This window comes from Coccinella septempunctata, chromosome 3 (assembly GCF_907165205.1).
Source record: "Coccinella septempunctata chromosome 3, icCocSept1.1, whole genome shotgun sequence".
Lineage (NCBI taxonomy): Eukaryota > Metazoa > Arthropoda > Insecta > Coleoptera > Coccinellidae > Coccinella > Coccinella septempunctata.
The window spans coordinates 37,415,236-37,440,658 of record NC_058191.1 but is presented as its reverse complement, the minus strand read 5'-3'; the positions used below and the strand labels follow the sequence as shown (position 1 = coordinate 37,440,658).

General features: G+C 38.3%; 3 protein-coding genes across 7 annotated transcripts in view; 1 reads left to right on the top strand and 2 right to left on the bottom strand.

Annotated features, from left to right (window-relative positions):
• Positions 1 to 25,423, top strand: part of LOC123309910 (neurobeachin) — a 452,107-nt gene that overhangs the window by 387,412 nt on the left and 39,272 nt on the right. The window lies entirely within an intron of this gene.
• LOC123309912 (protein mab-21) lies at positions 18,761 to 20,308 on the bottom strand. Its single transcript, XM_044893220.1, has one exon. It carries the CDS (start codon positions 20,099 to 20,101, stop codon positions 19,004 to 19,006), a length of 1,098 nt encoding a protein of 365 aa, XP_044749155.1. The 5' UTR covers positions 20,102 to 20,308; the 3' UTR covers positions 18,761 to 19,003.
• On the bottom strand, positions 22,756 to 24,241 carry LOC123309913 (protein mab-21-like). Its single transcript, XM_044893221.1, has one exon. It carries the CDS (start codon positions 24,218 to 24,220, stop codon positions 23,123 to 23,125), a length of 1,098 nt encoding a protein of 365 aa, XP_044749156.1. The 5' UTR covers positions 24,221 to 24,241; the 3' UTR covers positions 22,756 to 23,122.

Below are 25,423 nucleotides of genomic sequence, written 5' to 3'. Positions count from 1 at the left end.
CGAGATATACGCACCGCGCACACTTACCCACTGCGCTCAGTTACCCCGAATAACTCTACAGCCATCATAAGGCGCGTACTCACTGGCGAGCAGCAACAGCAACCGACCCATAAAATTTTACGACCTTCCTCGTTCGTCGCAAACATCATAGACTGCCATCTTTGTCTGTCTCATCAAGATGGTGTATTTGTTGTCCTTTATTATCAACGCATATTTCAGTCGATGTTGCCAACTTGTGAAATAGAAACGAAACGCTTTAAATTTTAAATACCCATTATTTTTCATTAGGTACACAAAATAAGAAACGGTTGAAATGGTTATTTCAAAATGTGACGTTTCAAAGATATTTCATAAAAAATACATCATTTTCGTCAGAAGGAGTATTCCCTATAAGGGATGAGCTACACCTCAATTGAAAGATCACTTGTCCCTCTACATGAATACTATGGTTTGCAAATTTTTATTGAGTCCATGAAATAGTTCCATGGGCTGACAATTTGAAAACTTGCCAGGCCAATTATGTCTCGACAAGCACGTTTTCAGAGAAAATGCCGAAACATGTTTCTAGCAGAATATAAGCCAAAATCTCCTCGATCTGAGGTGTAGCGATTGTCACCCCTAAATTCTTAATAGGGAATAGAGGGTGAGCTACACCTTAGTTGGAAGAATAGTATTATGTAGAGGGGCATATTGTCTTCCAATTGAGGTTAAGCTCACCCTCTATCCCCTATGAAGAATTTAGAGGTGATAGCCTCTACACCTAGGTTTGAGAAGATTTCGGCTCACAATTTTACTCATAATATGTCCCTTACCCTTTGAATATTGACCTGTTCCGGCATTTTCTCTGAAAACATCCTCGTCGGGACATAATTGGCCTTGCAAGTTCTTAAATTGTCGCCCTGTATAAATTTCAACAATTATCAACCTCTGCATTGCATTAACATTAAAGGCAATCAGATTTTTAATAATTTTTTGAGTCACAAGTCATATTTTGTCGACTGTGCATAAAAGGCCGAGTAAACTTGATTCATTTGGTCGCTCCCAAACACTGGATCGAAGGCAGCCACTTAAACTAACAACTTCCAAGTGATCTGCGGAATCCGGAGCAATTATACCATTCTCTCCTTGACATCTCATTCATTACACCAAAGAACGAACCTAATAAATCATTTCGGAGTATAAACGGCGAGAAATTTTCGAATCGAAATATTCTAAATTATTCTGCCCGACTAAAATGCGTCGGCTGGCCTTTCAAAGCCGATGCCGATGCATCCTGTGCATGAAACTCGCGACACGATCGGCTGCCGAGAGATGGAAGAGAGAAGAAGAAGTATTCAACACCTGCATCTCTCTGCGCTTGGAATTTGGCAATTTCTGGAAAATAAGAAATGGTTGATACGAAGCACCACAAAATCATCCTTAGTAAGAAACGTTCTATCCATTTCTGCCACAAAAGTTGGAGAGGCCATTCAACAATAATTTCTGACATTTATTTCTGGCAGCTTTGCTAACCTATCGTGTCATTTACTGGCAGAGAGCCTGTCAAAAAATGTCATTGAGAGACCGCTCTAATGACCTAACCTAACCCAGCCTTACCTAACCTATCGTGTCATTTGCTGGCAGAGAACCTGTAAAAACATGTCATTGAAAAATCGCTCTGATAACCTCACTTTTTACCTATCGTGTCATTTACTGGCAGAGGGCTAAAGGGACTGTCAAAAAATGTCATTAAAAGACCGCTCTAATGACCTAACCTATCCTATCGTGTCATTATTTGGCAGGGAGCCTGTCAAAAAATGTAATTGACAGACCTGAAAATATAACACAAACTCGTAATCTGTAAATTGATTTCAATCTTGCCATGAACGACAACAATCTGCATGTTTAATTTTGTCTCAGTTTGAGTGACGTATCTGAAGCAACTATATATCGCAGCAATAATGAATTCGAAGAAAACATATAGAGGACTTTGTTTGGGAAACTATACTTTCGGAATATCCATTCAAGATCTGCATTCATGATTTACGCTTGTAAGTTTTCACGTGAAGATTTGATTTCCTAATTGAATCTGAAGGATGTCTTTATGTAACTGCGTCGTGTTCCTCAATTAAGTTGTTTTTTCAGTTAATTGAAATATGTTGAATTTTAGTGTCTATAAATGTTCATAATTGATTTTCGACAGTTTTTCATCCTATTTAGGTATAATTATGTGACATCTACGCTTAGATTTTCTTCATGTAGGAAAAATTTTCATAGCTACATAACATATCACTCAGTAAGGGTCGGGTCTAATTAAGAAAAACGATTTTTTTTATAAATTCTACTTTATTCATCAACATACTATACTTCAAGGATTATACATACATTCATTCCAATACTCTTTCAACTTATCGATGCTCCTCATCTCTGGGGTCAAAATAGACTCATTTGTGCCAAACTCCTTTCACTGGAGCATCTTTTATATGTCTGAAAATTCCAGTAATTGCTGAGAAGAGTTCGATGTCTAAGAGAGCAATTCAAAACGTAATGAATCAATTTAACCATTGTTTTTATTGTCTTGTAACAGCGGGCATTATCCTCGGCATTGTGTGGTTAAACAGTAGATTTTTCTTTTGCAATTGGAGCCGTTTTTTCTTGATTGCTTGGCTGCTGTCCACCCAGCAGATGACGACTTTTTGGTTCTGGTATATCCTGGTGGATGCATATTTCATGCATTGTCATAAACGGACGCAAAAATTCTTTTCATTTAGTTTTGGTATAAGCGTTGTTTTTTCTAGTCTGGTGCAGCAAACTGCACCCCGATACAGACTTGCACATGCCTAAACATGATGTCTTTAAGGTGTCAGCTATCTCACGAAACTTTTTCTTTTCATGTTTTCTAAAAGTACTGCAGATCTTGGGAGACCGCAGCATTCAGCTCCATTGGTGCTTATACGGTAGCGTTAAAATTCAGGGTAACAGTCAATAAAAGTTTATTTTCCTGGTGCAAATACTCTGTAATGCTTATCAAGCTAATGTTCTTCCACTTTATCTCCACCAAAACACAAAAATTGTTTTCTATCCATTGTCCTGAAAATAAGAAAACTGAAGTCACCAAAACGAATGTATGGCCTTCAAACTTACGGTTAGATTGACATTGAATTTTGACAAGGGCTATTTGAAGGTCTGTACTACCTATAAATCGCAAGGCTCTCTCAATAATTTTTCCATATACATAAATGTCAGACCAGAAACTTATTCAGTGATAACGCTGTAAATCATGAATAACTGGACAATGATAAATTTGCATTCAGCTTAATTATGGTGGTTTGCTGCCGAATTTCTGAGTACTTGAGTACTAATCTGAGAAAAGAACTCATTTAATAGTAGGTTCATGCAGCATTACTTAGAACTAATACCTAAGAAAGAAACAATCTCATTGGCATATGGCGATCACGTGTTCACCATGGTTCTGTTCTTAGTGAAAGTTCACACTTCTTAGGAACTCTGTATAAACCCGCCATTACTTTCAAACTCTTAGCGTCATTCGAGGATGTTTTGTACTTATTATATTAATTTCCCTGGAGGGGGTATGAAAGATGAAGTTCCTTTTTCGAATAAAATTGAATCGATGTTCAATTGGCCAACTTCTCACACTGCACCTTTGATTTTCCGCCTCCTGGCACTCTCAAAACGAATCAGCCGACAATCAACCGTGCGCGTCCTGGATAAATCTGAGAACATCCATTCCGAAAGTGTCCAATTTTAATCTGGGCCCCGATAGTTTCGACCGATTTGATCCTCTTTGAAGCGTCTCCGCCGACCGTGCCAGACATATTTTACCACTTAAGCTCGAATACATCATGCTCTCGCGGCTCGTCTTTTTGTAAGGGGGGACTCACCTCAGCACCGACGCTCGAAATAAGTCATTATCTAATTGAAACGACCAGTTTTTCCTCTAGATACTGGGTAATTAAGCTAATTGGGCGGAGGTTCTCGTTTTTGGCGTTGCTCTCTTATGGAGGAAGCTTTATATTATTCACGCTGAGATGGACGGGTGCCCCTGAGGAAATTGACCGTTTGAAGTATTGGAAGTGACGCACGCATTTCCTATCCTCTGCATTGACTGCACAGCTTTCAAAAATGATGCACGCAGAAGGAATAGTTCGTTCAATATGATTCTTTGACCACAGAGAGATATTAGATATAAAAACCTGCAGTATGGAGAGTAGAGAGAAGGAGAACGATAGCTACTTTGAGATCAAAGATCATTTGTCCCTTAAAATATGTACCAATAGGTAGTTCATGTTTTTGCCAGTAGCCGCGAAGTTGGCTGAGTGAAAATTAAAAAAAAAACTTACCTCAAGAATCGACTGGGAATCAATGAGTGTGTCAAGAGCACTTTTGCGATGAAGATATAGAAAAAAGGATGGATTCATCGATTCATTATAAACGAAATCGAAATTGTCATCCCTCGTGAGGAGTGAATTCTTCTGAATAAGAATATCTAACCAATAAAACTGCATGGTTCAGAAGTTGATATTCTTGAAGAATTTTGTTGGTATAACATAATAATATATAATAATAATAATAATAATAATAATAGGCCTTTATTACCAATTCAATGACACAATAGAAACATAATTTATCAATTACAACACTCACAGGGCGGAGTTCAGATGGGTGAATGCCCTCTGTTCTTCCACTCAAACCCTGATAAAAAAAGTTATTTAAAATTCATAATACAAAAAAAAAATTTTCATAATACAAAGCACTGAGTCCCACAAAAAATAAGAAAACTTGATATCAAAGATTGACTCGCTATAAGTCAGAAAGAATTTTAACATCAACAAAACTAAATAAGACCCCGATGTACCAGCCTACCGGCGCGCACGCTGTTCACTGAATAATTGATCAAAGACACGACACCTAAAAGCAGACACGGAAAGAGTTCGGAAATCAATGTATTGGTTGTAGAGTTTATAGATATTGAATGAAAAAGATCTCTCAAATAACGTTAGTCTATGGGGAGGGGACGAGATGAGGCCACGATTCCTTATATTCAGATTATGAATATCGGATCTAAATTTAATTTTCCTATGGAGATAAGAAGGGATTCCAGACGTCAACACCCTGTGATAAAGAACCAGTGCAGAAAGCTTGAACCTATTCATCATATTGAGCCATTTGATTTCATCGAGCTTATGACTTATTCTGTCAAATTTCCTGATACCATAGATGAATCTAAGACAAGAATTCTGAATTTTCTGAACCTTTCCGATAGTCTCCTGATCCAAACAAGCAAAATAAACTGCCGAACAATAGTTAAAACCAGAAAGAACTAATGAATTGCAGAGTGTAGCTTTCAAATCTCTAGGAAGGGAACGTCTGTGCGGATAAAGTAGGCGCAGACTCATTATAGACTTCTGGACACAAGATGCAATGTGGGTTCTGAACCGCAAGTTATGGTCCAAGAACAGACCCAGATTTTTCACACAATCTACTACCGGAATCATTACATTCGCGATCCTCAACTCAGCATTCAGACTCAAGGCACTGCAGATATCCCCATTACCGAAAAAAATGGCCTTTGATTTGGACGGATTCAAAGTGAGCTGGTGAGCTTCAGCGATTTCACTCATAATTTTGAGATCCTCGTTCACTCTCGCAATGCCCTGCTCTAACTGATCTTGAGGAAAACTATAGTATAGCTGTGTATCGTCCGCATAAAAGTGAGCAAGACAGTACTTCAAAAAAGTAATCATATAATGAGTATAAAGCACGAATAGCAGCGGTCCCAAGATCGATCCCTGAGGAACACCCAGCAAAACCTTCAAGGGATCTGAAATGACATCACCAAACCTGACCTGCTGAGTCCTATCTGAAAGATAGCTCTTGATGAAAGCCACGGCACTCGATGAAAAACCTGTGAAGCGCATAATAGAAAATAGGACGTCATGCACCAACGTATCGAATGCTTTCGAGTAATCCAATAAAATAAGGACTGTTATCAATCCCCTATCCGAAGCGGTCAAGATGTCATCAGTCACCTTGAGTAGGGCCGTTGTACAACTATGTCCCCGTCTAAAACCCGACTGCTTGGTTTGTAACGGTTCTCAGCTGAGTATTGGAAACAGAATCTACTCTAAGGCTATGCTCAAATACAAACGCAGGTTGGTGAGGTGACGCCTGTGAGTTTTTGTAAAATATAGAAAGGAACAAGCTGCGCCACCTCAATAACCTGCGTTTCTATTTGCGCTCAGCCTAATAAGTGATAAATCTGAGATTGTTACCTTTTGTTGTCTTGATATGTTCTACTCCCTACTGAGAATGTATATAATTTTGAAGATTTCATTAAGCCAACTAACAAACCCTGTTTTCAATAAACAATGATAAACATATTCAAGGTATCATTTTTTGTCATCATTGATTTCTTTTGAATTTCATTGATGTCGTCATTTATTATTAATGAATAAAGCTGATTACTTAGTCTCTTTTATAATGTACATAGTATTTTATTGCATATAATTCAGAAGATTCATATTTCTTATAGATTTGAAGAAACATATTTGGAAAATCATCTGAAAAAACTATACGATAACACATAACCTAAAATTAAATAAAGGCTGTTCATTTCAAATTGACGCTTAAATTCCCCCTTACGAACCAACCTAGCGATCGCAGCGACTCCTATTTTCCCCTCTCTACTCTCCATAACCTGCAGGTCGAATACGTACGTCACTATTAATTTTTACGTATGGAAAAATTATGGCAAACATAAGGCACTGATGAAAAATGTTGATGTTGTAGAACCGCCATAAGTTGCGGCCCGCTCTGTTAGCATCAGCTAACTGCCAAATTTCATTTCTTCGAACAATTCTCCCATACGAAAAACATTAATCCAGAAGAATCCTGTTTTATATCTGCCACTTCTGCCAGTGCCTGGAGCTCAATTAGAATTTTCACGAACGATCAAGCACAATCATTCTGCAGACGATGATCCATTCTCCATTTTGATTTATGCTATATTGGAATCATACACGATTAAACCTATAACTCGAAATAAAATTCATTGTAAACATATAAGATACAAATTTTATGGAGCCTGCTCGGGTGAAATATTAATCATGCCATATGTCAACGCGACGTTTAAGGCCCATTACCTGAACAGGAAATATTCAGCGGATTACACGAGAATTATAAAAAGATGAGTGGGTTTATTTTATGTGTAACCTTACACTTACAAGTCTGATTTTTCAGACGATGAGATATGTTTCCTTAAATTAAAAATGGTACTTTTTTGTCAACTGAATCAAAATAAAGAGTGGATAAAAAGTAATGCGCAAAAATTATATTGCCTTACAAAAGTTAAGGTTGGGAAATTTTGTGACCTTTTCAAAATTTGAGCTTTCTTGTCTACCTGATCTACCAAATCGTCATTTATGAGAAATCAGATGGTAAGGGGGTAACCCTTATCCAGGTATCTGAAAGTTCTTGTCGTTTGTGTTTCTAATAATTTTGGATCAGTGATTGGTGGACGCCCAAGATCCACTTCTCCTACACAAGATCGTTTTCTGACTGTGGCTACCCGGAAATGGCCTTTGAGTAGTAAAATAATGTAGGTGCCTCCGTGCCCCCCCATTTGTCCCAAAAATCATGTAATACCTGCGTCTACGTCAACCCGACGCGAAGCGAAGACGAAAATATGGGCTTGTAAGAAAATCTGTGAGAGTAGACGGATTTGACGACCTGCGGTTTCGGGGTAGACCCGTGAGTGTACGCAACGAGCCCCCCCGGGGCGAAAGGGCTGGTCTGGGACGGCGGGGGACAGGCGCCACATCAGCACACGTCACCGCACAGAAGCTCTCATTTAAGGCGCTAGACGCAGGGGCGTAGATAACGCGATAGTCACGTCAAGTTTTCGTTTTTTTTTATAATAGGTGATGGCTATTCAGACATCTAATTAGATATTCGGGGATACTTGAATACCCGAAACCTTCATTTGAATAATATCAGACTTGTCAGAGATTCAAAGGCATGTTAGACAAATTAGACGAAAATTTTGAAGGCACAGGTGTACAATTTCTTTTCATAGGTGAAGTTTTGGCACTTCTTGACACTATGTTTTTTCTCTTTTTCAATCAGTTTCGGATTTTTTTCAACATTATTATAATTTTTATTAGTTATTGCGTCTTTATTACATCAACGAAATTTCATGAGTGCCAACCTTACCCTTTTCTAGATTGAAAAAATTTCATTTCATGCCCAACAGAGTGTTTTATAGAAGTGAATAGAGTATAGAGTCATTCGGACCCTCACGGGGTAAGTGAACGCAGTGCTTAGTGAACCACACAATCAAAAAAAATTACAAAATAATGTCATCAAAATGTTACAATATTAGAGAAATGCTGTTTATTGTCAATACAGAAGCGCCTTTTTACAAGCAGCGCATTATTTTTCTTGCCACAATTCTTGGTGAACACAACACTTGATACATTCCCCTGTTGGTGGCTCTTCATATTTTTCTGAACAAATAGGACAATATTGATCGAGTCTCAACCAAGAAAATCAACAATGTCATAATTCATTCCTCACTGAACTAATGCCCATATAATGAATCTATGCGCGCACTTACCCGCGCACACTTTCCCCAGTAAGCCAAAATTTGAATTGACGTTCTTATAGAGTTGAGCAGCTAAGAGAACCTAAAATTTTTTATTATATGTTTAGATTAATATGCTCATGATCGAATAAAATATTGTTTAACACTGTCGGACTCGGAACTTGGACCTGGCAGAATTTGCAGAGATGCTGAAAATTAACAAGAAAACTAGTGAATTTGATTGATTGCAAATAAAAAGTTGAAGAAACGTCGCACGGCGCACTCCTATGAAAACCTAATTTGGGGATTATTCGCCCTTGCTTCACCCAAATGAACCCCTCTTTCATACATTGCATAGTCGAGATATACGCACTGCGCACACTCACCCACTGCGCTCAGTTACCCCGAATGACTCTATGTTGTATTATAGTATTTTTGACACATCAGGCAATAAAAAAAATTAGATTGATAAAACTTCTGACGAATCTAGACTGGATCTGGATGTATCAAATTCAACAAACTATTTATGAAGATTGCTTATTTTTCTCAATTACCTATTATATTTTGCTTCGTTCATTCCTTTGCAGAATCATTTTTCGTCTTGACATCGTGAAAAAAATCCTGCGGCGCCTATGACCGCAATCTTTCATCTCTCTGACGACGGTCAAGAGACCCGTGTTCTAGACCATTTCCATTTTTCATTTTTTTCCAAATCCCGTATCAACCTCCTTTCTGGCGTGCAATAATAGATCATTGACTGCCCAAACATAAAAGATGTATTTGTTGTGTTGATATTGGGGAGGATTGTTTGGTCTCATCCCTCTGTCTGAGCTTATGGGCTACTGTACAATGTATCTTTTCGGCGTCCGCTGAAGTGACTCTTTGAATTCGGAACCTTTGAAATACTTCGTAGGGATTACAGTGCTCGAAAGAGGATGGTACTTTTGTGGAATTGAAACAATGCCGCTCCTTTCTCTCGTTGATGCCGGTCTCAATCCTTTTCTCTATTCTAATCTACTGATATTATCGTTCAGTCTGGGCACAGTCAAGTTATCTTTGTTGAAATACATCTAGCCCGCTATAGGACACCCTAATTTTTCGAATTCATTCCTAATAAATCATACGTTTATATGTGGTAAGAAACGTTGATTAGACGATATTTTGTAACGTTCATTTTATAACCTAAATTCAACCATACGTTGATTTTACCAATAATCAACGTGTGTGATTCTACTCGTTACTGAAGCCACCTGTGTGTAATTACCGTCTTTTTCCATCGCATGTCCCATAAGAAGTAAGAAACAATCGAAACTAAAACACCAGAAGCGTTCAAAAGCTGCTGTTGCATGATTAGTCTAGTACTGAAAGACACTCTAAGGGTGGACACAGTCAGAAACCGATTTTGTGCAGAGGTTATAGACAATACCACTAACATAAAAGAAATTCACAACCTCCCTCTCATTATTGCATCAAAGTGGATTGTAAGAACGTTAAACAATAACTGATCTGAAATCTTGGAAACGCAGAGCGACAAGAAACTCAAAAGCCTTTCAGATATAAGAGTGTAAACCTTTGGTTTTTCATAAATGCACATTTGGTCGACAAAAATCGGGTTTCGAAACGGTTACAACATTTTTTGGAGTATTCAACAACCCGTTACTTTAGTAACCAATATGAAACGTGTTCTTATCGTGTCACCTCAACGTTTATAAAACGTTGCATTGACGTTGAATAACGGATTTGTACAGCAGAAATTGATAAATTATTGAATTAACGTGTTTGGGTAACGTTACTATGAAGCTAGGATGAAATAACAGAAGTTGTACTTGTAAAATGCCACGCTTTTTCCACGTACCTATATTTATTGGGTTTTGTATACAAACGTTTCATAAGATTATATTCCAAAGCCATCTCTTTCGTGTTCAATCAATAAATTACCTTAAAAATCTTCATGTGCGAGCAGGCTTGAATCAATTAGGCCGCGTTTTTTCCGTTTTTAATTACCGTCCATTTACATACAAAGAGGTTTTCGTATTGTCTTCATTACGCTATGAGGGGGCGCTCAGTCCGAAGACGGGCGTACTGACATGCGGACAGACAGACGACGGGTGGGTATACATGCAAATAATGAAATAAACCGAAAGAAAAACAAAAGCGGCTTGACTGACGGGAAATCACGTGACGGAGTTTTACCAAGTTAATTTGATGGACAAGGGGGTCTGCGAGCTGTATTCGCTGACAGAATGAAATATGGCTGTGGGTTCGCCTGTGATTTTTTTCGATGGTTAATGGGATATTACACAAGCGGAAATATGATATGCAGTTCGAGATAGTCTTCACTGTATGCACTTTTGTATAAAAGCGTAGGAAGATACTGCTGTTTAATCGATTGATTTTGTTGCAACAAATACAGAGAGTATTTTCAAAGGTGAGGCTTCATTTCGACAGGAGGTACACCTCATTGAAGTAAATCACAGAAAATCATAGAAAATTTCATGTATAGATATCACATTAAAGATGGCGGAGCTTTCACCTTCAGAATTTGAAAGAAATTGTGTAATTGAAATCTCTTTACGGGACTAATAAGTCTAAAACCATAACGGCGCGATTAGATCAAATAATTCGTCCTCATCTCTCATGGCAGATCTCCGGTTGAGAAGTGTTACACTGCACTGTACTGATGAGGGACAACAATCCCCGCATTCGGTACAAAACCATCTGGCGGATTATTCATTGGAGATAAATTGACATATTATTATTAATTGTTAGTGAAATGGTTTATTTTGATGCTTTCTTCACCATCTGTTGAAAGTTAAGCCTCACCTTGGAAAACACCCTATACAGGGTAAGTCTTGGAGTCGTACAAATATTTGAACATTAGATGCTGGAGGTCAACAGAAACACTTTTGTATTTAACCATTTTTTCGAATCGGCTCAGTTTGAAAGATACAGACCATAAAATAAAATGTTATTTTTAAGTCCATCTCACAAATGGTTTTATCTAATGAAATTAATATCTGTGAAATTTTAAAAATTGGGTACTTTAGCTGAATACAGCTCTGTTTACAAGATCCACAGATGTGTATAGTGTCACAGATTAGGCTAGTAATTCTGAACTTAATTTTGGTTTTCCAGGATTGGAACATCTCATTATGAAAACTTAAAAAGGCTGTATCTTTTAATCAGGGCCGATTTGGAAAAAATGGTATGGGAAAAAAGTGTTTTTTTTTTGAGCTCAAGAATGTTCTGTTGAAATATTTGTACCCACCCTACGGTTTACTCGACTGTTTTTGAAATTAAAAATTCAAGGAATTCTACAGAATGTACACAATTGTTTTGAACAATTACTTATGTGACATTCCTCGTAAAATAAACGATGTTCCATAATCCTCCTGGGTATTTTTGTCGCGATAAAATGCAGGTATACATCGTAGGCAGGTGCGTTAACTGCTTCAAAATCTATAAATTCACCAGGCAGATATCGAAAAATATTAATTCCAATGTTAATATTCAACGTTTCAACCACGCAAACGGCTTGATTAGTGACCCCCCGTATACTGGCATATATTTTGTTCCCCTATGGGACTCTAGCTCGATAAATCAACGACCTGTGCGCCTTATAATGGCCATAGGTCAATAAATTGGATTAAGCAGGTATTTTCCTGTTTGCCCTTTCATTGTCCCAACGAATTAGCTAGTTCGTATTGCTGTGTCGATTTATACCCTTATTGAAGTAGTAAGGTAATGCGAATTATCTTGATGCAATCAATACCCCTATAATTTGAGGAATTCGATCAAAACTAATACGAACATTGGTTAGTGTCCCCGAAGTAATTAATATTTTATTCAGGCCAACAACTCAGTACCTGTCATAATATTTCAACGTACCTACAACAAACTTTTTTTTTACTGTATATTGTCATAAGTAAGAATTATTAAGACGGCTACGACAGCAGATGCACATCCAGTTCTTCTATGAAGAATTTCGCCTTCATTCGCTGTCCTATTTAATTGCCATTAGAATTAATGAGAAAACACTGCGCAAAAAAATTAACGCACATTCTGAAAATCTCAATTTTTATGAAAGTTAACTCTATATTTGACTTTATAACTTATTTTTTATGTTCTCTCGGGAAGGTTTTGAACGAAGCAAGACACATTAAATGAAAGAAAAATTCAGGATTTCACCTAATTAAGATTCGGTGAAAGAAGAGAAATGAACACTTTTCAAAATATTGAAATGCTGATAAGTGATTTAATACTTGGTATTTTCACCCCTTGCGTTAATTAAAGCTCGGCAACGACGGTTCATACTCAAAATGAGTGATCTTAAAATGTTCTGATCCAATCCTTCCCAGATTTCTCCGACTTGGATTCCTAAGTCATTAAGAGTAGCTGGATGATTTTCTGAACTTCTCAGCCTTCTATTGAGGTTGTCCCAAACCTGCTCAATCGGATTGAGATCTGGACTTCTTGCTGGCAATTCCATTCGAGAGACTTCAACCTCTTCAAGGTACTTCTGAACGATGCGCGCACGATGGGGTCTGGCATTATCGTCCATAAAAATGAAATTTTCACCAATGTATGGAGCAAATGGCACTACATGCTCTTCAATAATGTTCCTTATATACTTATCAGCATTCATAGCTCCATTAGATCACCACTAGATCTGTGCGAGCAGTCAAAGATATTCCACCCCATACCATAATCGATCCTCCCCCGAAACCAGTAGTATTCAGGAAATTGCACTGAGCATATCTTTCATGTGGACGTCTGTATACAAGGGAACGTCGATCACAATGGTAGAGGCACAATCTAGACTCATCTGTGAAGAGAACTCTTTCCCAATCGGCCTCTTCCCAATGGATATGCTCTCTCGCAAAATCCAAACGCGCCCTTCGATGGGCTGGGGTAAGAGCTGGACCTCTTGCCTTCTCTGAGGCTTCTTATTGTCTGAGTGCTAATTCGCACCTCATGAGTTTGCTCAAGCTGAATTTGAAGGAGGCGAGCGGTTGCAAACCGTTGTCTCAACGAAGAAACTCTCAAGTAACGTTCTTGAATGGCAGTTGTTACCCGTGGTCTACCCTGTCCTGGTCTTCGGACATTCATACCTGTCTCCCTTAATCGCTGCAACATTCTGGACACACTTGTATGGGAAACTCCAAACCTTTCTGCAATTCTTGTGTATGTCCACACTTCTTCTCGCAAAACTACCGCTTGGGCACATTCCTCTTGGGTCAAATTGCGTGTTTCGCGTTGCATAGCGATCGAGTGTAGAAAATCAAACGAAAGAATAACTATTGATCACTAGAATCGATCGAGAACAACTGATAATATCATCTTTTATTATTCCTGCTGGGAAAAAACATCTGTATTGAAGAAAACCGTTGAAAATGGAAAATATATGCATGCATAATTGTGATAAAAATAATAATCATTGAGAACACCTTCAGTTGTAGAATAAATTTGAGATTTCCATAATGTGCGTTAATTTTTTTGTGCAGTGTAGAATAAATTGCTTTTGTCTATTGCTCTTGAACTTACTGACTACATCTATAGCATTCGACCACGTTTGAAATTTCGCAGGTTTAGTCATGCTAAATACGATAAATTTATATTATATTATGATTTCTTTACTCCTCAATTTTCAATCCCCAAAATGGGGCCATCTGGACTAATCTTCTAAATCTGATGATTTTATAAGTTATTCGAGTGACTTTGTGTAGAGGGTAGACTATAGACCTGCTCAATGGTACCATCGGTATCTGTATATGGGACGTTGGAAAAACGATGCACGAAACGCCAGGAAAATCGGCCGATGGTTCGACGGACGACATAACTCACGCGGCACGATCGGGCGATCCTCTCGCATATACGCACGTCATACGTTCGGACGTTTAATTTACCATCATGGCGGCCGTGAGCCACAAACAAAGGAGGTTCGCGGGAGGGAATAATTTAATGATGTTCAAGGAGGAGAACAAACGGGCCGCCGCTATCCGCGGCCGTACACGAACGCGGGAAAATCGATCAGCAATAACTCGGCGGAAATGATTAATTGGCGGGAAGATGCGCGTAGTCGAGGCCCCTGATAGCCTACTCTTTCAAAATCGAAAAATCGAGCTCATTCAGTCTCAATTTTCTCGAGCATTCGAAAATGTTCCCGAAAATGGCAATAAAAATATTCTCGCTCTAAAAGCGTGCCCTACCCTCCAACTGCGTCCGCCGAACTCGAAGAATGGTGTATCATGTACCTGCATGGTGAGTCTTCGATTCTTACAAATGTTTCAACAGTAGATTCTTGAGGTCAAAAGAAACACTTTTTTCCCATACCATTTTTTCCGATTCCGCCCTGATAAGAAGATATAGCCATTTTAAGTTTTCATAATAAGCTGTGCCACCCCTGGAAAAACCAATTATCTCCAGACTAACCATAGTCCATTCATGAATGATTGACATCCCAGTAGTCCTTGAAAGTTCGGACGCAGCTTAATATCTGGTCACAAAAGATCATCAATTATTTCTGTAGTTTCAATCACAGAACTGGAATATAAGGAGAACTTAGAGAAGTATTTGAAAAGAAGAAATATTCATGTTCAGAGCATATAAAGATATTAATCAACATTCAAAAATTGATACAATTATGTTTCTAATTTGTTCGATTGAATTGAGAACATAAACAGCAGTGCAAAATCTAAATTATCTATAGGGTCAGAGTGCTTAAATTCAAATATATTAAAAAAGGTCTGTAGATCGCTGTTGATTCACAATACCAACCTGAATTCCGCACTACAAAATCTCACCTTATGGGCTATTACCAACTTAAATTTGATTTTCCGTAGCCACCAGAGATGTCAATCATTCTTGAATGGACTATAGCTGAATCTGTGACACATTTGTGGATCTTTTAAACAGAGTTGCATTCAGCCAACGTACCCAATCTTTCATATTTCACGGCTACTTTTTAATTTTTGAACGTCAAATTACTCGAAAACGCCGCATTGTACGAGAAAATATGAGGAATATTTTCATTTTACAAAACGCTCAAATAATGGACAGATAGCTTCCAATTTAGTTGGAAGAGTTTGGTCTTTAGATTTTTGGTATTTTTATGGTACGCAATGGTCATAATGAGCAAAATGGAAGACGTGGGTGATACCTTGTGTTCGAAACAAATTCATGAAATAAATGTGAAATTATGTTCCGAAATTCATTTCATTGGATAACACCATTTGTGAGATAGAACCAAAAATAATTTTTTTTATGGATTTTCAACAGCCAGTATCTTTTAAACGGAGACGATTCGGAAAAAATGGTAAAGGAAAGAAGTGTTTCTTCTGACCTCAAGAATCTACTGTTGAAAGATTTGTACTCGTCAAAGACCCTGTATAAACGACGATTTGCGCAACGTTCTAGTGTTATTCTGAAGTTGCCAAAAGGAGCATAAGAAGTACCCTTCTTTTCATTTCAAGAACATTTTTAATGTTCCGCCTGCTACACTGTCAACTCAAACTAATTAGCGGTTGATTTGGATTGGTACCATTGCACCAACTAATATTATTAAATTTGTAAGGCAGATATTTGGTGAAAAACCATAACTGAATCAAAGAACTGAATTACAAATGAAGTTTTTTATCACTGCACTTATTTCGCTATAAGCTATAACTGTAGCTTCTTCATGTGGGTTAAACTAAGTGTTACCTTCAAGTGGTAGTCGAAGGACTTTGCTGGTAGGGAAAAAAGCATTCCGCATCTTCTTACGATATTATTGAATTTATCAGACAGGCTTCGAATAAATATATTCATTGGTTATACTGAAATACTTGCTATTCAGTTGATAAAAAAATATAAAAAAACTAAAACGACTACCCCTGAGCTTATATTTTATGGTTCTACATTATTTTTTATTCCAGCATGATGATAAATTTTTTTCTGAAAATAGGTACGAACGAAATATTAGGTGGAACATTCACCTGCGCATTCACCATTTGGTTCAAGAAAAATGAAAGCGCACATCGTACTATTGCTTTCGTAAGATTATAATTCGAAAATTCAATTCAATGAGCCTATACCTGTTCAATTACAAAATTAATTGCGATTCATGAAAGATTAGAATGATTAACAGAATTTTAAAATTTAAGTATACATATTTCATTTAAACGTAAATAACTCCCGTACAATTATTACTTTCTCGATGCATCTTACCTCACGAAATATAAGTTGAGATATAAAATGACATTGTCAGATTCAAACTTTGGACTAGTTTGTACACGTCGCAAAGATTTGAAGATATGTAATTCATTTTCTATGCGTTTCATGCAAAAATATATGCGATTATTTGTTTTTCACAATTGTTAATATCTAAATTTGTAATGGAATAGGTAAGTAAATTACGACGTTGTAAAATAATATTGTCACATTGAAACTTTCTTCTGGTTTATACACGTGGTAAAAATTTCATTTCACGACCTTTTACAGTAGTACCTATGAAATTTCGACGTTCCACTATTCTTCCACCGAAAACAGATTGTTCAACATTTGAAAGAAAAATCAGTTCTTCGCGGAATTTAGTACTCCAACTTTTTGGCCAACATAAACTCGTTTTATTTTGACAGAAATAATTTCATTACATATTTATGGACATTCACATGGACTATTCGTTTCATTTTATATAATTGTTCCGACAACAATATTTTACCGATATGAAATGCTAATTTTCTGTCATACAATCAAGTATGAAAGTATAATAAACTTTATCCCTGCTTCAGCTGAAGACTAAAACTATTTTTCCAGTTTTTGACTAACCAAAGTTGAAATTATGGTTTTCATGAAACAGAAACTAAAAATTTCTTCTTTTTTTCAACGTTTGAAATAGGTTTTTATCGTTTTACATAATGACAAACATTCTTTGTTGGATCAATTAAAGAAATTATTTTTGAGCTCTGAAATTAGTAACAAAATTTTCCAAGTTATGTTAAGTACATATGTAGTTACTTCTTTCCTATTTCAGAGCTCAAACAGTTTCTAGGCTATCTATAAGTGTGCAAAATTATCGGTGCCCATAATTCAAGAGATATCAGAAAGCAGGTTGACAGAAAGATTGATCATTACAAGAAGTAATCGAGTAATTACTTTTTGCCAACATTATTTCTTCACTTCAGCTGTTTTCGCTTTTTTTTCCACAGACTAGAGGAAGTCTTTGTCGACCGTCACAAAAAAAATTCAAGTCAGATAGTTCTGTGAAAGTGTAGGTATAATTTCAGTTTGTTTAGTCCGAAAATATGAACATTGAAAGGCTTGCAATTTTACTGTCATCTCTATAGCTGACATTTCATAAGGATGTTGTTAACATCCTTACAACAATAGGTAGATCCTGATGATCGTAAGCGAACTTCAAAAGGAATTAATCGACTAAATAGATAGGTTTAAATTGAATTGATTCTCTCTGGCCAACAGCTCTTACCCCATGCAAAAAATAGTTTATATTTTCATCCACAATCTACTTGGGTTGAAGATGCATCCACATTGAATTTATATATTTTATATTTCACCAACTATTGGAACTCAGCTGATTCTCTATCTGATTGAAATATTTACCTATAATTGGGAATACCTCTAGTAAAAGCTCATTTTTGCTTAGTTCTGGATGTATCAAATTGTCAGAAGAAAGAACTATGTCATCTGAATGATTTTCTTATCAAAACTGAATATTTTCTGGATTTGTATTATAGGTCATATTTTTCTAGTCCTAAATCGATAAAATTCGTAATTTGAAAATATCATAGGTAGAAAAACACATACAATACGAATAAGAAAATGGCATCCATGGTTAGTTTAGCATCCGCACATGAAATGAATTCAATCGAAGCTCTTGCCTAAATGAAGTTATCAAATTCTGTAAGCATTTTCATCGACTGTACCTATATACAGTATATTCAACAATTTTCAATTTTTCGAATTGCCTTCGATAGCAATATTTTAAACATCAATCCATATCTATTTCTGATGATTATATGACAGGTTATTGTCAACAAAGTTAATTTCATGACCTGTTATAAGGTCTCAATTTTGTATATCCAGTTACAGCTTATATTTTGTTTGCAATCTTGCATTTTGTTATATTTTTTCATTCGAAAACTTCTATCTTTTCTCTATTTTGACCTGAATGAAAGCAACGAATGAAGTATAAATAAGTTTTATTCATAATAATTAGTAATATACAAAATATACCATACCAATAATAACATTTCACGAAAAACCTCGGATCACAGTCTCGAATAAAAAAAAAGGTTTACTGGCAGTTTTCTCTCTCTCCCTCTCGAGAAGTCTCTTATCGCATACCGAATAAATAAGATCATTATATATCTCAACAAGTATTCATCGATTTGTACTGAACCAACGATCGTTCTTGCACTATTCACATTATAACTTATCGAAACATCTGGAGTTCGTCAACATCTCCCTGGTCAGTCTCCAAACTTGCTTCGCGGCGTTTTCCAAGGCACTCTGCGATTTCCCCTTGAACAAATCAACGTTCGGCACGAAATAATGGGGGCATCTTCGACACTGCAGACAGGAGATGAGTTGCAGGAAGATCCCGTTGATCCTGTCCGCTATGCAGGACTCGTCCCATTCGGACTCTCTCGGATGCTTCTCGCACTCGTACAACAGCAGGGTTTTCATGTGGTAGCTGGTCACGGGGTTGCCGATCAGGTCTAGGTGCCTATCTCGGAGGGTCTTCAGGATGCTGAGGCATCGTTTCCTGCAGCCGCCCTGCAACAGTCGATTTTCGGCCTCGATGAAGGACAGGACCCAAGCATCACCTTCCATCGCGCTCTGTTTGCCCTGTAAGGTTATACACTCCTTCGATAATAGGTCGAAACCTTCGGTTTTCACCTCGACGACTAGGTTGGGATGAGGCCAGGGTATCTGAGGAAGAGGCCAATGGGCCGCGCTACGCGGCCAAAGTCCCGCGCACTTAAAGGCCGGCGTTATCTGCACTATATACCTCTCCCTGATCCTCAGCTTGACCTCCGTGGTATCCGCGATCATCTTGACGGAGTCGCGATAGGAACACTTATCACACGCCTGAGCCACCAAGGTCTGAAACCTCGACCTCATCTTCCTCGCCGACAGGTAACCGGAAGCCGTTATGAACTCCACCCACAGCGACATCGACCGCTTCCTGCCGTCGGACAACTTCAGAACCGCGCAACCGGGCAAAGTGCCGTCGTCCACGAAATTCAAAACGCCCATCTGGTTCAGATAGATGACCACCTCGAACTCTATGGGCGATATGACCTCCAGGCCGTCGTAACGCCCGTTGTAATCGGTCAGACTGGAGATGAACCTGGGCTCTTGCACCTCGACCTCCTTCAGGACGTCCTGGACGACGCGGCACACCTCCTGGATGGTCTTGCTGATCTGCAGCTTCCTCGTCTGCACCTTTTCCGTGTAATACTTGTTGATCTGGTACACCATCTTGCTCTGGGCGGCCAGCATGTCGGGCGGCACCAGCATCGTGGAAGATTCGCGGCTGTACGAGCCGCCGCTCTGACACGGTGCCACAATGGTCACTTGCAAAACCACAATTCTACTCTATAACTGTCCCTACGCGGGGTTCGATCACGCCCGGTGCCTTACGCACACGATTTTTACGACTTGAACGTTGGCGCGTTCTGGAGATTGATCGTCTTCAGAGTTTTGGTCTACACTGCCGGTCCCTGCGAGCGGGTTTTACGCAGGTGAGATTACGGGACCACTCCCTGCCTCGCGAGGGCGGGACTACGCGCGCGGCTGTGTGATACGTCGGCCAATCGGAGAGAAGGACGTAATTGGGGATTGTAGGGACTTGTATGGATATGTCTATGTTTGCGGGACTGGTTTGCCGGTTAATGTATGAACGTAACGTATGGGTTTTACTGTGTAGCGTTGAAGTAGAGGAATTGTATCTGTCGTTTTGGAATTTTCATGATGAATTCGTTTTCAGTTTTGACACTACGAGATTACGTGATTTATTATATGGGTGTTAAAGATCTGCGGACTGCGATTTCTATAACGTCGGTACCTACGCAATCCGAGGAATTCGGGCTGGAAACCTAAGCTTCAGGGTTTCAAGTTTCATACGAATACATCGAAAAATATCAATTCATTCCAAAGAGTTCCAGATACCGAATACTTATATGTCACCTACGCTAAGGACTGAATGATTTCCACTAGGTACATCAAATTTCAGTAAACTTTCTATCTTCCCTACGTACTTGAAAATTCTAAGAAAGCGAAACAGACAGAAATCATTTTTGGTACCTGATATACCTTCTGTCTCAAAATCTACCTCCTAACTCCCTTGACTATCTTCTGATATCAAAACACGAGTTGGGAATAAAATCGTGAAAAATAAAATAATTGTTCATTGAAACAAACTATTAATTGAGTGGGTGTAGATGTAAATATAGATGAAAATTAAAATGGTGCTATTCGAAACTGCTTTTTCAGTTTATGCTTTGGCATAGTGGCAGCAGTAGCAACTGCAATTTTTTAGCCAAGGGAACATTTCTGCCGCTTGAAAATATATTATTCAAACATTCACTTTTGTAGGTCTCTTGGTTCTTTTTTTTTGTGCTTCTTAAATCCCATTCGGACGCGTAATTTCGAAATAAATTTTTTTTAACGATACCAGAATATGAAAACACAAAATTTGTTCTTTTATTCATAATTTTTCGAAAATAAACATAGGGTAAGCATGCTACTTAAGATTTCTTAAATTCGTCTGAGGATATAGATATAGAATTGTCAGGTCATCGGTTATGTGTTAACAACATAAGTTTCGTGAAAAATACAAGATCGTTGGAAGGGTGAAAGTCTATCGAAGATATTGATTGCTTAATTTCGGTTATTTTTTTTTCAAGTTTCATTCGGGGTAGGCCAGTTAGATGGAAAAGAAATTCTTGTATGCCAGTCCTATAGGACATGTTTTACATGATTAGATTTAGTAACTCTAGGAGCTGTAAGATAATAACTCTTCAAAAATAGTCTATCAGTTCCTGGTTTCGTCAAAAATCCTGTTGAACCAATAAATTAATACCTACTCGCACTCGCGGAAAAAGTGTATTTCAATCAATCACGTGAGATTTTTAATGTTATCTATCTATCTATCAACATAAGTACATTCTGTATTTCGCTATTGATTCTACAGATAACAAAAGACATGAACCTAAATATGTAGACAATCATTACACCACTAGCTACTGGTATAAGAACTACGGAAAATGTTCATTTATTAGCCTGACTGACTGGTTCCTTTGTGAAATAGAAAACTTCTGATCATAGTTTTCATGCTAGCACCTAATATCAAACTCTCGGAATACTTCTAATTCAGTTATTAATAGATCCACCAAATAAAGTAACGATATTTACTTATTTTATTAGGCACCTCAACATTTGAATGATGATTTTTTTTCAAAAAAACAGGTGCTAATATAATATACAAGTAGTTCTAATTCATTCCGAATATTGGGTGTGGGTTTTGTTTTTTTTTCAGAAATTTCGATGAATTGATGCTACATCAAGTACCTACCTATGTAGGTATAACATTCTGAACATTTTTATGACATAATGATTTCTTCTCTATATACTCAATGTTGAAGATGGTAGCTATTTTTCCACTTCAGGAGTTTTTTGAAAATCTGGGACTGGATCACTCTAGCAATAGGGTGTCCGGTAAAATCATTCCAATAGAAACTTAACCATCGTTGCAAATTTCTAAAATATCTCAAATCTCAACCCAAGTAATTTTGTTAGAACCAAGAAATTCGGATTGAGAAAGCTAAAGCAATAAACAAACATTTTCATAATATTAATTTTTCACTGGTTCCACTGGTGACTATATGAGGGTTTGAAATTAAAACAAACTGAAAACTGATGATACTTTCACGTTCATTCTGTAGACAGTGTAGACAGACACAGTTTTGAGTCGATAGATTGGTCAATGAAAGTACTTTTTTAAGAAAGAACATGGAATAATATCCATAAAAATTTTCTCTGTAAGTGAACCAGTGAAGCAATCTATAAATTTTGATACCTACCTGTTTTATTTCTTTCGAAATGGCAATTTGTAACATACCTGAGTAACTTAGACTTCATTTCGGAAATCAAATAAAGCAACATTGTAAAAAGCATCAATTTAATAAATAATCATCACAAACTAATAATAAATATATAAACAACAAAGATAATCACACACAGAGCACCATCATATTACAATAACAAATAATCAGCAGTCTTCTACAAATAAAGATTCAATAGCGCCAAATAATCAGACTTAATTTACACAATTCGCCTTACTCAGACTTTAATAAATACTTAAATGCTATATATCACAACCATCAATTACGTCGCAGAACGCAATCCTTCGGCTGGTTCACGCGGTGCCGATACGAATCGTTAAAAATGACGAATCCGTCACGATTCGTCGAAACGGTTTCACCGTGTGGACCGGCCGTTATCTAGACACTATGGCACAGGAACGTATCGAGATCAAATTTACAACTTCTCCAAACATCTGGTGTTCGTCAACATTTCCCTGGTCAGTCGCCAAACTTGTTTAGCGGCGTTTTCCAAAGCGCTCGCAGATTTTCCCTTGAACAAGTCCAGGTTCGGTAGGAAATAATGGGGGCATCTTCTACACTGCAAACACGATATGAGCTGGAGGAAGATGCCGTTTATCCTATCCGCGATGCAAGATTCGTCCCACTCCGTCTCCCTAGGATGCTTCTCGCATTCGTAAAGTAGCAACGATTTCAAGTGGTAGCTGCTAACGGGGTTTCCCGGAAGATCCAGGTGTCTGTCTCGAAGGGTTTTCAGTATGCTGAGGCATCTTCGACGACATCCACCCTGTAGAAGCCGATTTTCAGCCTCTAGGAAGGAGAGAACCCAGGCGTCTCCCTCCATGGCGCTCTGCTTACCTTGTATAGCGATGCTTTCTTTCGATAGCAGATCGAAACCTTCGGTTTTCACTTCAGCCACTAGGTTGGGGTGTGGCCAGGGTATGTGCGGTATAGGCCAATGGGCAGCGCTCCTAGGCCATACGCCGGAACACTTGAAAGCCGGGGTGATCTGTACGATGTACCTATCTCTTATTTTCAATTTGACCTCCGTAGTATCAGCGATCATTTTCACCGAGTCTCTATAGGCGCATTTGTCGCAAGCCTGGGCCACCAACGTCTGAAACCTAGACCTTATCTTCCTGGCCGATAGATACCCTGAAGCCGTGATGAACTCCACCCAGAGGGACATCGAACGTTTCCTGCCGTCGCTGAGTTTCAACACCGCACAACCGGGCAGGGTACCGTCGTCTACGAAATTAAAAACACCCATTTGGTTCAGATAGAGCACCACCTCGAACTCGCAGGGGGATATAACCTCCAAGCCTTCGTATCTGTTATTGCACTCCGTCAAACTCGAGATGAACCTCGGTTCTTGCACTTCCACCTCCTTGAGAACGTCCTGGACCACTTTGCACACTTCCCTTATGGTCTTCGCGATGGTGCCCATCCGTTGCTGCACCCTCTCGCCGTAATATTTGTTAATCTGGTAGAGCATCTTGCTCTGAGCCGCGAGCATATCGCTCGGGACCAGCATATCGGCGACTTCCTGCCCCGGCTACGGTTTACGACTAATTTCTGTAGCGTAAGGCGCGGTGGGTGGCGCTTACGCGATGGGCGGAGCTTGCGTAGCGTACGTCCGCCGAGATAACGGAGCATGGTGTGCTGCGTAGTCTCTCGCGTATCGATCGACGCGGCAAGCCTGGACGTGGTTAGGGACCGCCCTGTTGTCAAACTGGTCGTGATGAAGAGAGGCAGAGGATATTTATTTAATGAGCGTCGGATTTCGGAAGGTAATTCGCGGTAATCCGATGGGGATATATTTTACGCGGTTAATGTGACGAGTTTGAACTTTTGAGCTTTCTCTCTGAACCCGCGTTTCTCACGTCGAAAATTAAGATTAGTTTTATGGTATCGTTTGATGGTTTGTCGAGGATGAAAGGATATTTTAGATAAATAGCGCTATTGATTTTGTTGGCTTTTGACTGACTAACAGACTTGATGCTTCCGCTAAACTATAAGATCAGAATACATTTGGTCCTTCTCTGACATGAGTTTAGATTGAGGAGTTTGCTATGCTCCTAGAGTAATGATGGGTTCACACAGAGTTCCTGAGAACTAAGATCTAAGAAAGAAGCCGATTTGATTATCAGAATGCCACCACGTGAACGCCATCTTGCAATGAGATTGTTCTTTTCTTAGGTCTTAGGAACCTTTGCATAGGTATTCGTAGGAACTTTGTGTAAACCAAGCATAAGAACTAAGAGCTCCATGCACACAAGAGTTGAAAGGTTTCCCGTGAGAACTATGACCCTAACGATGTACATATCTACTTATATAACATATAGAATAACTTTTAGTACAAATTACAAATATCTGGAGCTATTCGCAAGGTGGCGTTCAAATTTTGAACGAACCTTCAAAGCTTATACCACAGAGATCCAATTATTAGTTTCCAACTTCGTATCTTTATTGTTATAGGAGCATCATTGCGAAAATATTTCCTCAAGTTACAAAAACTCCCAGTGAATAGAAACCTACATGGAACATATAAAATATGTACAGCTTTTGATATGAATGAAAGTTATGTCATTTGTATTTTTTCATTAAATTCATGTCTTCGTTATTCTTATGGTTCCTTTATTTTGTTTCAGGTAAGCCCTATTTTCTATGAACGAAAATATCAATGTAACAACACTTAACATTAACTGAGGTGAGTTTTTCGACTAACTTAAGGCAT